A 13,791-nucleotide genomic window follows, 5' to 3' on the forward strand; every position below is an offset into this window, starting at 1 on the left:
CATATGTTGTTTCTTCCAAGTTTTTACTAAATCCTGGCTCTCCTTCATATTGTTCCCTTAGCCTTGGGAAGAGTGGGCATCTTGTAGCTATTCATGAGCACTTCACAGGCACGTATTCTCTATAGTTTGACCTTTTTGAGTCTTTGTTTTAGTTGTTGTTACTATATTAAGGGTTTTGTATGAGGATTGATGGCTGCATTAATCTACAGGTACAGAGATCGGTGTTTAGAGAGCAGACAAATTCTATGTCCATTAGGCAAATAAGAACAGTAGGTACTTTTCTGGAGCTTGCAGCTCTCAGGAATAAGCTCCTGGACAGATTTATTTTATATTTAAATGGATTTATATCAGTAAGACTTAGTATGAGGGATGAATAAACCAGTCTGTGTTACAGCCACAAGAAACTAAATTTAATCCTTAGAACCCACATAAAAAATGTTGTGCCTAGTAGCAAATAAGGCAGACCCAAGTAAAACCCAGTAAGGCAGACCCAAGCTGATCTTTGGGACTCATTGGACAGACAAGGTAGCCTATGCTTGGCAAAGTCAAGCCCAGTGAGACTGTGTACAATCAAGTGGAGGGCAGTTGAAATATCATCATCCATGAGTGACCAACCTCACAAACATCTGCATATGCATGAGCATACAGATGCATACATGTGTTTATACAACACACACACATGCACACATGTATACATGAACAAGCAGAGAGACACTGAATGAAATATTTCAAACACAAGAAAATGTGGAGCAATAGCTATTATAGAAATTGTTTTCATCTTTGCTTATATGGTATGGTTTTGTGTGAGATGTTGGGGATGGAATGACCAAAGTCATGACTTCATAAATGATTATTTAGTTACTTATTTGTAGACAAATTGCTTATACTTTGTTGGTATAATTTCTCTTGTGTTTAATATAGAATAATTATTTGTGTAGGGTCCCTACTCTTCAATCTTGCAATCAGAATTTTATAAGTCTTTACTTATAAAATAAAGATGAATATAATCAAGTAAATGTGTTTTGCTTGATGAATTATTTGGTAATAGCTTATTTGCACTTATGCATATATACAGGAACTTATAGAACAATAAACTAATATAAACTAGGAAAGAATTTCTGGTGCCCAAATGCCAATTTCCCTTTGTTCTTTCATATTACTTAATATTCTTGTACATTACTTAGTTAAATTCTGATCAGAAGGAATTACTCTTTCACAGAATGTTTTAAAATGTAAAGTTCAGTAACACAAAATATTTTGTACTTATGTGATTTGTACCACATATTACAAAATATAGGTAGTATATTTACTAGTAAAAAAAAGAGGCACTGTAAACTAAGTCCATGGTTAGGAATATATGCTTGTGGAGACAGGGTGCTCTTGCTGTGTTCTTTGCCTAAAACTAGTAGTTTCTCTCCTCTCTTCTCCTCTTATTAATGAACATCATAATAGAGATTATTTAATCTAGTTCTACTACTACCAAAAGTAGAATAAAATGGGTAAATTTTATGTTTTATGTTGGCATTAACAGCATCAGCCTTGTCTTTTACACTGGCAACCATGTGAGCTTACATGATCTCTGGGGATTGTGCAGTTATTTTTATTTGACTCACAAATGAACTCTCTCCTCACAAATCTGTGGTCACAATTAAGTACATACTCTTGAAATCTCAGAATTCCCAAAATTCAGGCTTCCCATTTGAAATACTCTGCATCCACCCTTGATGTTAATTAGGTAACAGATGCCACAGATATAATATCTCACATTCTTATAATGGGACCCTATTTTACCACTCCACCAATGTGTTGAAAGTCTAGATAAATGCTTTCAGGTTGCCTAAGAACTCATCAAAATACAGTGCCAAGTGTGTGCGATAAAACATAGACTTGTAAATTAGCCTTGTCAACAGTATGAAATGATCTTTGGATTCCATGTGACTTTTGAGAGAATACTGACTTGAATCATGACATTGGTCTTCATCTTAAGCAAAACACAGTATGCAGTTGAAAAACTTCTTATGTGATGTGGAATTGATTTAAAAACCTTCATCACATTAAAATTATATTAATCACAATAACCTGTGAATTAATATTACAGTCAAAATTTCAGCATGAATTTTGAATTTTCACTCACCTGGTAAGTAAAACATCTTATCTGGGAATGTTCAATTAAAATAATTTTCTCTTTTAATTGGAGCTTTGTTGTTTTACAGAACTCCACAGGAACAACTTCGTACCATGCTACCAAATACATTCACACATCCACATGAATCTACTGCAGAGCCACAGTGCACTCAGAATGGAAATGAGTCTGACAGTGATGGTCAGTTGAGCTCTAATGAAATCTCTTAACACGTATTGTTTAAAATCATATAACCAAGCATTAATCAACATATGCTTTTTAGTTTTGGTCCATGTATTATTCTGAGACAGATTATGGAACTCTAGTTTCTTTTATTTACTATAGTACATTGCTTTAATTTAAATAGCTTCTTGTAAGAGATAAGTACAATCAAATGTGTGTATTGTTTGAGATGAAGGAATCTATAGTGTTTCTTTGTGTAGATTCATGAATAACTTTTCATTTACTGTTGGTAGTATTATATCAAGACAGAAAATTATCAGACATGTTCTTTGCTAATATTATTTTCCAATTCTATTTCCTAGATGAAGAGATCAAAGTAAAACCTCCACCCCTTTTTATGCCAGTGGAAAAATTGAATATAGAGAGACCTCCACCATCTCTAACAATAGTAGAACTGGATGATGTAAGTATATAATGATCATTCCAATGTTTTATCATAGAAAAATTGTAATAACGATGGCCTCCTGTTTTTGTCATTAAGATTTCTTTAAAAACCACCAGAATTTAAGAAGAAATTCATGTTTGGATAACAGCTTGTCAGTAGATGGTAAACTATGTGTTTTATCGTAGAGAGTGTATGTACACACTAACTTAATGTCTGTTTTCAGAGGCATGCCTCATGGAAGAACTGCCAGTGTTCTGCTATGCTAGCTCCCTGAGTATGTTTCTTTTTCCTCCATAGTTCTTTATCCTTTTACACTTTCATAAACGGGTCAGTTTTGTTACATGGTATTTTGTTTAAATATATGTAGGTGTAAAATGAAATTTCTGGAATATCATTAATATTATTTTTCTTTAAAGGAAAATCTATTATTTATAATGTAAGAGTTTTAAAAAACAATGACATTACAACACTGGAAGACATAATGGAATCAGAGACAGCTAAGCAGAGTTCAGACTAAGTGACTCAGATGTGATCCAGTCCTGGAATTTGGCTTCCTAGTTACCTAATAGTTTAATTACCATTTTCTTCAAAACATTCTGAAATTTTTGGATTGCTGTTTCAGAAAATTATGAGAATGCAGAACCCATCTCTTGCTTCTTCTATGGCCACTGGATTGATAACTACTACGGCTTTTATTCCTTCTATTAATGATTTATTTATCATTTAAATAGTGTCAGGTATTAGTCACCCCCCACCCCCTCCACAATTCATTCAATAAAATTTTGATTCTTAGAATAAGTTGGAGACATGACAGTAAGAAAAATGGAAAAGTGATAGTCACTAATCTACTAGGATTGACAGTTGTTACATAAATTGCTATTATTAGTCACAAATGTGACAATTATAAAAATCAACAAAAAACATTAAATTAGTTCTAGGAGAAACAGGTGAATTTCATTTCCCTGGGAACATATAAGATATAACTAGAGAGTCATTTGTAGCAATTATATATATATATATATGTATATACATATATATATATACTCATACACAAATATACAGTTTATTATATATATTTTGATATATATTAAACTATAAACTATATATATATATAATTTATAAAAAGATGTTAAAATGAAAATATCTAAATATATGTAAATATCTAAATATCTAAATATAATATGTGTGTGTCTGTGCTTATCACCCAAAATTAACTGGCTAATGTATAATGAATTTATTGAACATATTAACATCACGTAACGTGTATTTAATAAGACTCATGGAGCAGAATTTGAAGACCCAGGAATTGCTGTGCCTTACAGAGTCGAATTGGCTGACTCAGAGAGTCAACTTAGGTAAGTTCTTTCCATTCTGATTATTTACTTTTTAAACATTAATCACATGGCTGGGCTGTGGTAGAATAGAAGAGCATTTGCATGCACACATGATGAAATAGGGTAGATCTGATCTACAGTATAGCCAAAAGTAACAGTAAGAAAACAAAGTCCAGCCATGTAAATACCATCCATTTCTCTAGCTGGAAAATTTGTGCTGTGTAAATATTTATTAATGGTAACTTTACTTGAGTCATGTAGCAATTTATACATATTATTTTCAGTTAGCCATTTATAAAACAATAAAGTCACAGTTTTGTCTAATATTTTTATTACTTTATATATTCTTAGGAATTTAGTAATTGGTATCTTTTAAAAGAGTTTTTCCAAGTTAGATATAATATATATCAATTCATATTTCTTTAAAAATCCTATTTGCCTATACTTTTTTTTATTACATCTTTTCCTCAATTACATTTCCAATGCTATCCCAAAAGTCCCCCATACCCTCCCCCCTACTACCCTATCCATCCATTCCCATTTTTTTGGCCCTGGCGTTCCCCTGTACTGGGGCATATAAAGTTTGCATGTCCAATGGGCCTCTCTTTCCAGTGATGGGCGACTAGGCCATCTTTTGATACATATGCAGCTAGAGTCCAGAGCTCCGGGGTACTGGTTAGTTCATAATGTTGTTCCACCCATAGAGTTGTGGATCCCTTCAGCTACTTCGGTACTTTCTCCAACTCCTCCATTGGGGATCCTGTGATCCATTCACTAGCTGACTGTGAGCATCCACTTCTGTGTTTGCCAGGCCCCGGCATAGTCTCACAAGAGACAGCTATATCTGGGTCCTTTCAGCAAAATCTAGCTAGTGAATGCAATGGTGTCAGCGTTTGGATGCTGATCATGGGATGGATCTCTGGATATGGCAGTCTCTAGATGGTCCATCCTTTCGTCACAGCTCCAAACTTTGTCTCTGTAACTCCTTCCATGGGTGTTCTGTCCCCAAATCTAAGGAGGGGCATAGTGTCCACACTTCAGTCTTCATTCTTCTTGAGTTTCATGTGTTTAGCAAACTATCTTATATCTTGGGTATCCTAAGTTTTGGGCTAATATCCACTTATCAGTGAGTACATATTGTGTGAGTTCCTTTGTGATTGTGTTACCTCACTCAGGATGATGCTCTCCAGGTCCATCCATTTGGCTATGAATTTCATAAATTCATTCTTTTTAATAGCTGAGTAGTACTCCATTGTGTAAATGTACCACATTTTCTGTATCCATTCCTCTGTTGAGGGGCATCTGGGTTCTTTCCAGCTTCTGGCTATTATAAATAAGGCTGCTATGAACATAGTGGAGCATGTGTCCTTCTTACCGGTTGGAACATCTTCTGTATATATGCCCAGGAGAGGTATTACGGGATCCTCCAGTAGGACTATGTCCAATTTTCTAAGGAATTGCCAGACTGATTTCCAGAGTGGTTGTACAAGATTGCAATCCCACCAACAATGTAGGAGTGTTCCTCTTTCTCCACATCCTTGCCAGCATCTGCTGTCACCTGAATTTTTGATCTTAGCCATTCTGACTGGTGTGAGGTGGAATCTCAGGGTTGTTTTGATTTGCCTTTCCCTGATGATTAAGGAAGTTGAACATTTTTTCAGGTGCTTCCCTGCCATTTGGTATTCCTCAGGTGAGAATTCTTTGTTCAGTTCTGAGACCCATTTTTTAATGGGGTTATTTGATTTTCTGGAGTCCACCTTCTTGATTTCTTTATATATATTGGATATTAGTCCCTTATCTGATTTAGGATAGGTGAAGATCCTTTCCCAATCTGGTGGTGGTCTTTTTGTCTTATTGACGGTGTCTTTTGCCTTGCAGAAGCTTTGCAGTTTCATGAGGTCCCATTTGTCAATTCTCGATCTTACAGCACAAGCCATTGCTGTTCTACTCAGGAATCTTTTCCATGTGCCCATATCTTCAAGGCTTTTCCCCACTTTCTGCTCTATAAGTTTCAGTGTCTCTGGTTTTATGTGAAGTTCCTTGTTCCACTTAGATTTGACCTTAGTACAAGGAGATAGGAATGGATCAATTCACATTCTTCTACGTGATAACAACCAGTGGTCCCAGCACCATTTGTTGAAAATGCTGTCTTTCTTCCACTGGATGGTTTTAGCTCCCTTGTCGAAGATCAAGTGACCATAGGTGTGTGGGTTCATTTCTGGGTCTTCAATTCTATTCCATTGGTCTACTTGTCTGTCACTATACCAGTTCCATGCAGTTTCTATCACAATTGCTCTGTAGTAAAGCTTTAGGTCAGGCATGGTGATTTCACCAGAGGTTTTTTTATTCTTGAGAAGAGTTTTTGTTATCCTAGTTTTTTTGTTATTCCAGATGAAGTTGCAGATTGCTCTTTCTAATTTGTTGAAGAATTGTGTTGGAATTTTGATGGGGATTGCATTGAATCTGTAGATTGCTTTTGGCAAGATAGCCATTTTTACAATGTTGATCCTGCCAATCCATGAAAATGGGAGATCTTTCCATCTGCTGAGATCTTCTTTAATTTCTTTCTTCATACACTTGAAGTTATTATCATAGAGATCTTTCATTTCCTTAGTTAGAGTAACGCCAAGATATTTTATATTATTTGTGACTATTGAGAAGGGTGTTGTTTCTCTAATTTCTTTCTCAGCCTGTGTAGAGAAAGGCCATTGACTTGTTTGAGTTAATTTTATATCCAGCTACTTCTCCGAAGCTGTTTATCAGGTTTAGGAGTTCTCTGGTGGAATATTTAGGGTCACTTATATATACTATCATATCATCTGCAAAAAGTGATATTTTGACTTCATCTTTTCCAATTTGTATCCCCTTGATCTCCTTTTGTTGTCGAATTGCTCTGGCTAGGATTTCAAGTACAATGTGGAATAGGTATGTGGAGAGTGGGCAGCCTTGTCTAGTCCCTGATTGTAGTGGGATTGCTTCAAGCTTCTCACCATTTACTTTGATGTTGGCTACTGGTTTGCTGTAGATTGCTTTTATCATGATTAGGTATGGGCCTTGAATTCCTTACTTTTCTAAGACTTTTATCATGAATGGGTGTTGGATCTTGTCAAATGCTTTTTCTGCCTCTAACAAGATGATCATGTGGTTTTTGTCTTTGATTATATAATGGATTACATTGATGGTTTTCCGTATATTAAACCATCCCTGCATCCCTGGAATAAAACCTACTTGGTCATGATGGATGATAGCTTTAATGTGTTCTTGGATTCGGTTAGCGAGAATTTTATTGAGTATTTTTGGATCAATATTCATAACGTAAATTGGTCTGAAATTCTCTATCTTTGTTGGATCTTTCTGTGGTTTAGGTATCAGAGTAATTGTGGCTTCATAGAATGAGTTGGGTAGAGTTCCTTCTACTTCTATTTTGTGGAATAGTTTGTGCAGAACTGGAATTAGATCTTCTTTGAAGGTCTGGTAGAATTCTGCACATACCCATCTGGTCCTGGGCTTTTTTTTGGCTGGGAGACTATTGATGAGTGCTTCTATTTCGTTAGGGGATATGGGACTGTTTAGCTCCTTAACTTGATCCTGTTTTAATTTTGGTACCTGGTATCTGTCCAGAAATTTGTCCATTTCGTCCAGGTTTTCAAGTTTTGTTGAGTATAGCCTTTTGTAGAAGGATCTGATGGTGTTTTGGATTTCTTCAGGATCTGTTGTTATGTCTCCCTTTTCATTTCTGATTTTGTTAATTAGGATGTTGTCCCTGTGCCCTCTAGTGAGTCTAGCTAAGGGTTTATATATATTGTTGATTTTCTCAAAGAACCAACTCCTCGTTTCGTTAATTCTTTGAATAGTTCTTCTTGTTTCCACTTGGTTGATTTCACCCCTGAGTTTGATTATTTCCTGTGGTCTACTCCTCTTGGGTGAATTTTCTTTCTTTTTTTCTAGAGCTTTTAGATGTGTTGTCAAGCTTCTAGTGTGTGCTCTCTCTAATTTCTTTTTGGAGGCACTCAGAGCTATGAGTTTCCCTCTTAGAAATGCTTTCATTGTGTCCCATAGGTTTGGGTAAGTTGTGGATTCATTTTCATTAAACTGTGAAAAGTCTTTAATTTCTTACTTTATTCCATTATTGACCAAGGTATCATTGAGAAGAGTGTTATTCAGTTTCCATGTGAATGTTGGCTTTCTATTATTTATGTTGTTATTAAAGATCAGCTGTAGTCCATGGTGGTCTGATAGGATGCATGGGACAATTTCAATATTTTTGTGTCTGTTGAGGCCTGTTTTGTGACCAATTATATGGTCAATTTTGGAGAATGTCCTGTGAAGTGCTGAGAAGAAAGTATATCCTTTTGTTTTAGGATAAAATATTCTGTAGATATCTGTTAAATCCATTTGTTTCATAACTTCTGTTAGTTTCACTGTGTCCTTGTTTAGTTTCTGTTTCCAGGATCTGTCCATTGATGAAAGTGGTGTGTTGAAGTCTCCCACTATTATTGTGTGAGGTGCAATGTGTGCTTTGAGCTTTATTAACGTGTCTTTAATTAATGTGGCTGCCCTTGCATTTGGGACACAGATATTCAGAATTGAGAGTTCCTCTTGGAGGATTTTACCTTTGATGAGTATGAAGTGTCCCTCCTTGTCTTTTTTGATAACTTTGGGTTGGAAGTCGATTTTATTCGATATCAGAATGGCTACTCCAGCTTGTTTCTTCAGACCATTTGCTTGGAAAATTGTTTTCCAGCCTTTCAGTCTGAGGTATTGTCTGTCTTTTTCCCTGAGATGGGTTTCCTGTAAGCAGCAGAATTTTGGGTCCTGTTTGTGTAGCCAGTCTGTTAGTCTATGTCTTTTTATTGGGGAATTGAGTCCATTGATATTAAGAGATAATAAGGAAAAGTAATTGTTGCTTCCTTTTATTTTTGTTGTTAGATTTGGCATTCTGTTCTTGTGGCAGTCTTCTTTTAAGTTTGTTGAGGGATTACTTTCTTGCTTTTTCTAGGGCGTGGTTTTCGTCCTTGTATTGGTTTTTTTCTGTTATTATCCATTGAAAAGCTGGATCCGTGGAAAGATAATGTGTGGATTTGGTTTTGTCGTGGAATACTTTGGTTTCTCCATCTATGGTAATTGAAAGTTTGGCCGGGTATAGTAACCTGGGCTGGCATTTGTGTTCTCTTAGTGTCTACATAACATCTGTCCAGGCTCTTCTGGCTTTCATAGTCTCTGGTGAAAAGTCTGGTGTAATTCTAATAGGCCTGCCTTTATATGTTACTTGACCTTTCTCCCTTACTGCTTTTAATATTCTATCTTTATTTAGTGCATTTGTTGTTCTGATTATTATGTGTCGGTAGGAATTTCTTTTCTGGTCCAGTCTATTTGGAGTTCTGTAGGCTTCTTGTATGATCATGGGCATCTCTTTCTTTAGGTTTGGGAAGTTTTCTTCTAAAATTTTGTTGAAGATATTTGCTGGCCCTTTAAGTTGAAAATCTTCATTCTCATCAACTCCTATTATCCGTAGGTTTGGTCTTCTCATTTTGTCCTGTATTTCCTGGATGTTTTGAGTTAGGATCCTTTTGCATTTTGTATTTTCTTTGATTGTTGTGCAGATGTTCTCTATGGAATCTTCTGCACCTGAGATTCTCTCTTCCATCTCTTTATTCTGTTGCTGATGCTCGTATCTACGGTTCCAGATTTCTTTCCTAGGTTTTCTATCTTCAGCGTTGCCTCACTTTGGGTTTTCTTTATTGTGTCTACTTCCCTTTTTAGGTCTAGTATGGTTTTGTTCATTTCCATCACCTGTTTGGATGTGTTTTCCTGTTTTTCTTTAAGGACTTCTACCAGTTTGCTTGTGTTTTCCTGTTTTCATTTAAGGACTTCTATCAGTTTGGTTGTGTTTTCCTGTTTTTCTTTAAGGACCTGTAACTCTTTAGCAGTGCTCTCCTGTATTTCTTTCAGTGAGTTATGAAAGTCCTTCTTGATGTCCTCTACCATCATCATGAGATATGCTTTTAATTCTGGGTCTAGATTTTCGGCTTTGTTGGGGTGCCCAGGTCTAGGTGGGGTGGGAGTGCTGCGTTCTGATGATGGTGAGTGGTCTTGATTTTTGTTAGTAGGATTCTTACATTTTCCTTTCCCCATCTGGTAATCTCTGAAGCTAGCTGTTATAGTTGTCTCTGATTAGAGCTTGTTCCTCAGGAGACTCTGTTAGCCTCTATCAGCAGACCTGGGAGGCTGGCTCTCTCCTTAGTTTCAGTGGTCAGAGTATTCTCTGCAGGCAAGCTCTATTCTTGCAGGGAAGGTGCCCAGATATCTGGTGTTCGAACCTGCCTCCTGGCAGAAGTTGTGTTCCAATCACCAGAAGTCTTAGGATCCCATGGGGAATCCTGTGTGGGTCCTTGAGGGTGTCCGGAGACTCCACTGGTAAGGCACCCTGGTGCTCGAGTGGACTGGAAGGGACTTGTGCCCCACCTCAGACCGGGTTGCCTGCTTCCCTAGTTAATGTAGTCTCAGGTTCCGTGCGATTGGATTGGAGCAGACACTGTGTTCCACTCAACAGAGGTCTTAGGATCCCGTGGGGAGTCCTGTACAAGTCCTTGTCGGTATCCAGAGACTCCACTGGCAAGGCACCCATGTGCTCGAGTGGACTGGAAGGGACTTGTGCCCCAGCAGAGGCCAGGTTGCCTGCTTCCCTAGTTAATGCAGTCTCAGGTCCTGCTCAATTGGATTGGAGCAGAAGCTGTGTTCCACTCACCAGAGGTCTTAGGATCCCATGGGGAATCCTGTGCGGGTCCTTGCGGGTGTCTGGAGAGTCCTCTGGCAAGGCACCTGAGTGCTTGAGTGGACCGGACTTGCCTATACTTTCTTTTGAGCTCTAAAATAAGAACTTACATAAATGATCAGGTTCAAGAGCTTTTTAATATAAAACTGCTCTTTAGGCAAAACCTAATACATGATTGGCCCTAAAAGTATATTAATTCTCTTTGTAATTTTTAATGCTTTTTGTCATTTTCATATGGATAATTAAAATTATTTTTCTCTTAGTAAAGTTAAAAAATATCTCTTTCTATGAACTATAGGATTTTTTGTTTTAATACCAAATGCCCGACTCCATAGTCGTATTCAGCTTCTACTGAGAACCATAGAGCTTGGTTCAGACCAGCTTCTACCCTTCCCAGTATATCACAGTAGCTCTGAGTCTTAGTGATGACCTACAATCACACGTGGCTTTTTATATGCACCTAGGGTCTCAAATACTGAACAGCAGAGATGCAGTTAGTAGCAATGTTTTGATGGGCGACAACTTTCTGATCAGTAGTTGAGAGGCTAATATATGTTATTGTGTCCCCTTACGGAAATGAATGACATTTCTGCTTGTTACTTTAAAGAGATTAGTTATGTATTGTTCTATGTATCTAAGTGTGTGTGTGTGTGTGTGTGTGTGTGTGTGTGTGTGTGTGTGTGTACTGGCATATACATGCATATAAAGGTCAGAGGACAACTTGGAGGGATGGATTGTCTTTAGTACCATGTTAGTTTTGGGGATTGAACTCATGACACAAGACTGGTAACAAGACTTGGTCATAAATCTTGGTAATTGAATCATCTCCCCAGTCCATATTCTTGGTTTTTTTTGAATATATATTCTCCAATGTCTTCTCTGACCCCTTTGTAAAGAAGTGTTTGAGGAGGTAAAGAAAATTCCCATTATGACTCGCCATTAGTCTTACAGTGTTTTTTTGAAGGTAACTGCAAGCCTAGAATATCTCATTTTCTTTGAAGCACAAGTGATGGTTTTGTTTGACTATAATCCATGAGCAATATGATTATATTGCTTACATAGAAATCATGTGTTGCTTAATCTGTAGTGGATGGGACAGTACAGATATGAACACAGAAAATATGCATTGTTGGCAACTGAAATGCAGAATTACATACTGCTTATATCAAACATATACGTATATTATTACATAGGAATTTTCTATTGAGACTTTGCAATGTACTTGCAATTAATAAGGTCATATGTCTTGTTCATAATAACACGTCTACATGGTCTACAAATGTCTACAAAAATTTAAAAGCAAAAATTAATAAACCTAAACTTTCAGGGACCATTGCTTTCAACACATTCTTTGTACTTATCCCTAAACATGAAAGTTCTACATTTACGGATTATCAGACTTGCTTCCTGTGTGAAAATGACATCCATCACCATCTTATTTTCAACAAGGGAAAAGCAGATCCCTTAAGTCTATGTTTGAGAACAAATTCCAGGTATCACAAGGATGACTTAGAAGGTAACATTTTGCCTTTTGCTTAATATATTTTCATAACAAATGTTAGTAATTTAATAAAAGCAAGAGCTGTAGTGGTTGAGGAACATGTTGCTTATTATTTTGTTCATTATAAAATCAGAAAAATGAGTAGTTGAAAGAAAATTGATTGAAAATATATAATTCTCTTGGAAATAATCTTTTTTATCAGTGACATTTCTGTTGACCATATTCTAGAGGATGCATTAAATATAATATGCCTTCAAATTCTACTACAATTCCATTTTATTGGATATTTTATTTATTTGTATTTTAAATGTTATCCAATATTTTTGATCAACAGACAACAGGGTTGTATTTATAAGCAAATACAGTCAATGTAGTTCTCTATAAAATTTATTATGGGATAAAGTAGCATTTTGAAGTCATAAAGAGGAAGTTTTTTTGTGATGAAAGCATGATGAGTGTCTTTTACCTTCACATACAATTAAGCAGCTCCCTATAATATTCACATTGGATGTGAAGTTTATAATATAAACCCTAAGCCAACAATTGACTGTTTTAATTTCTGTAGTGTTCTCCCATCTAATCTTTTGAATTTTGTAGATATGAGTATTAAATGGAAATTTTGGGCTTTTCTTGTTTAAGATTTAAGATCACTATCTAAAGAGTCATGCTGAAGTACCCTGACCTGATAGTCAATTTTCATTTCTGCTCTTCAACCACAGTCATCCTTGAAATTTCATCATCTTCCTCTGACTTTCTTTTAGTAATCTATGATTTAGTTACTGGATCATTTTAAAGCTTCCTTTTAGATACTCTACTTTATAAACCTAAGAAAACCAGCTACAAGTAGGTATATCTTTGTGAATAAGTTGAGCCATATCCACAGACATTTTTTAAAATTAACTGATTTTAACCTGGTGATAACCTGACTTGCCAGCAGAAGATGAGGACCAATGGTGACTTCATGGAAGTCCTAATGTTCCTGACATTTTGGACTGGTATTACCCATATTAACTACTGGAAATTATCACTTTGAACCCACATTTAATTGGTATTGTTTGCCAAGTTAAAGCCACCTTTCAATTGTGTTTGAGAAAATTGTGAACTCAAATAGTCTGTTACTTCAAGGATATTTAAACATGTCTATTGTTGAGAGATGCTTTTTCTTTATATCAAAGTTGAGCAGAAGCTACAAAGAAGTGAAGGGTTGCCTTTGCATTGGCATTTACATTGTGCCCTCCACTATCCACATTTCACAGCAAAAAGCTCATTTTATTTTAATGCTAAGTAATATTGCGCTGTATGAATGAACTTTAATTCATTTAGATTTCCAATTAACTATAAAAGATTTCCAATTAATTATTGCTCCATCTTAAGGTTTAGCAATTATATGTATAGCTTCTACTAAAACCCACGTAGGAGTTATTATTCTGT

At 36.1% G+C, this 13,791-nt stretch overlaps 1 protein-coding gene across 11 annotated transcripts in view; it reads left to right on the plus strand.

Moving 5' to 3' along the window:
- Zbbx (zinc finger B-box domain containing) overlaps nucleotides 1-13,791 on the plus strand; it is a 131,772-nt gene that overhangs the window by 67,262 nt on the left and 50,719 nt on the right. For all 11 annotated transcript variants that reach the window (XM_021157875.2, XM_021157883.2, XM_021157881.2 and 8 more), the window contains 4 exons: nucleotides 2,214-2,323; nucleotides 2,668-2,768; nucleotides 4,026-4,105; nucleotides 12,236-12,375. In XM_021157875.2, coding sequence (XP_021013534.1) covers nucleotides 2,214-2,323; nucleotides 2,668-2,768; nucleotides 4,026-4,105; nucleotides 12,236-12,375 — 431 coding nt within the window. The remainder of the gene's footprint in view (nucleotides 1-2,213; nucleotides 2,324-2,667; nucleotides 2,769-4,025; nucleotides 4,106-12,235; nucleotides 12,376-13,791) is intronic.

Source organism: Mus caroli, unplaced genomic scaffold (genome assembly GCF_978045245.1).
Source record: "Mus caroli unplaced genomic scaffold, Mus_caroli_1 scaffold_3, whole genome shotgun sequence".
Classification (NCBI taxonomy): domain Eukaryota; kingdom Metazoa; phylum Chordata; class Mammalia; order Rodentia; family Muridae; genus Mus; species Mus caroli.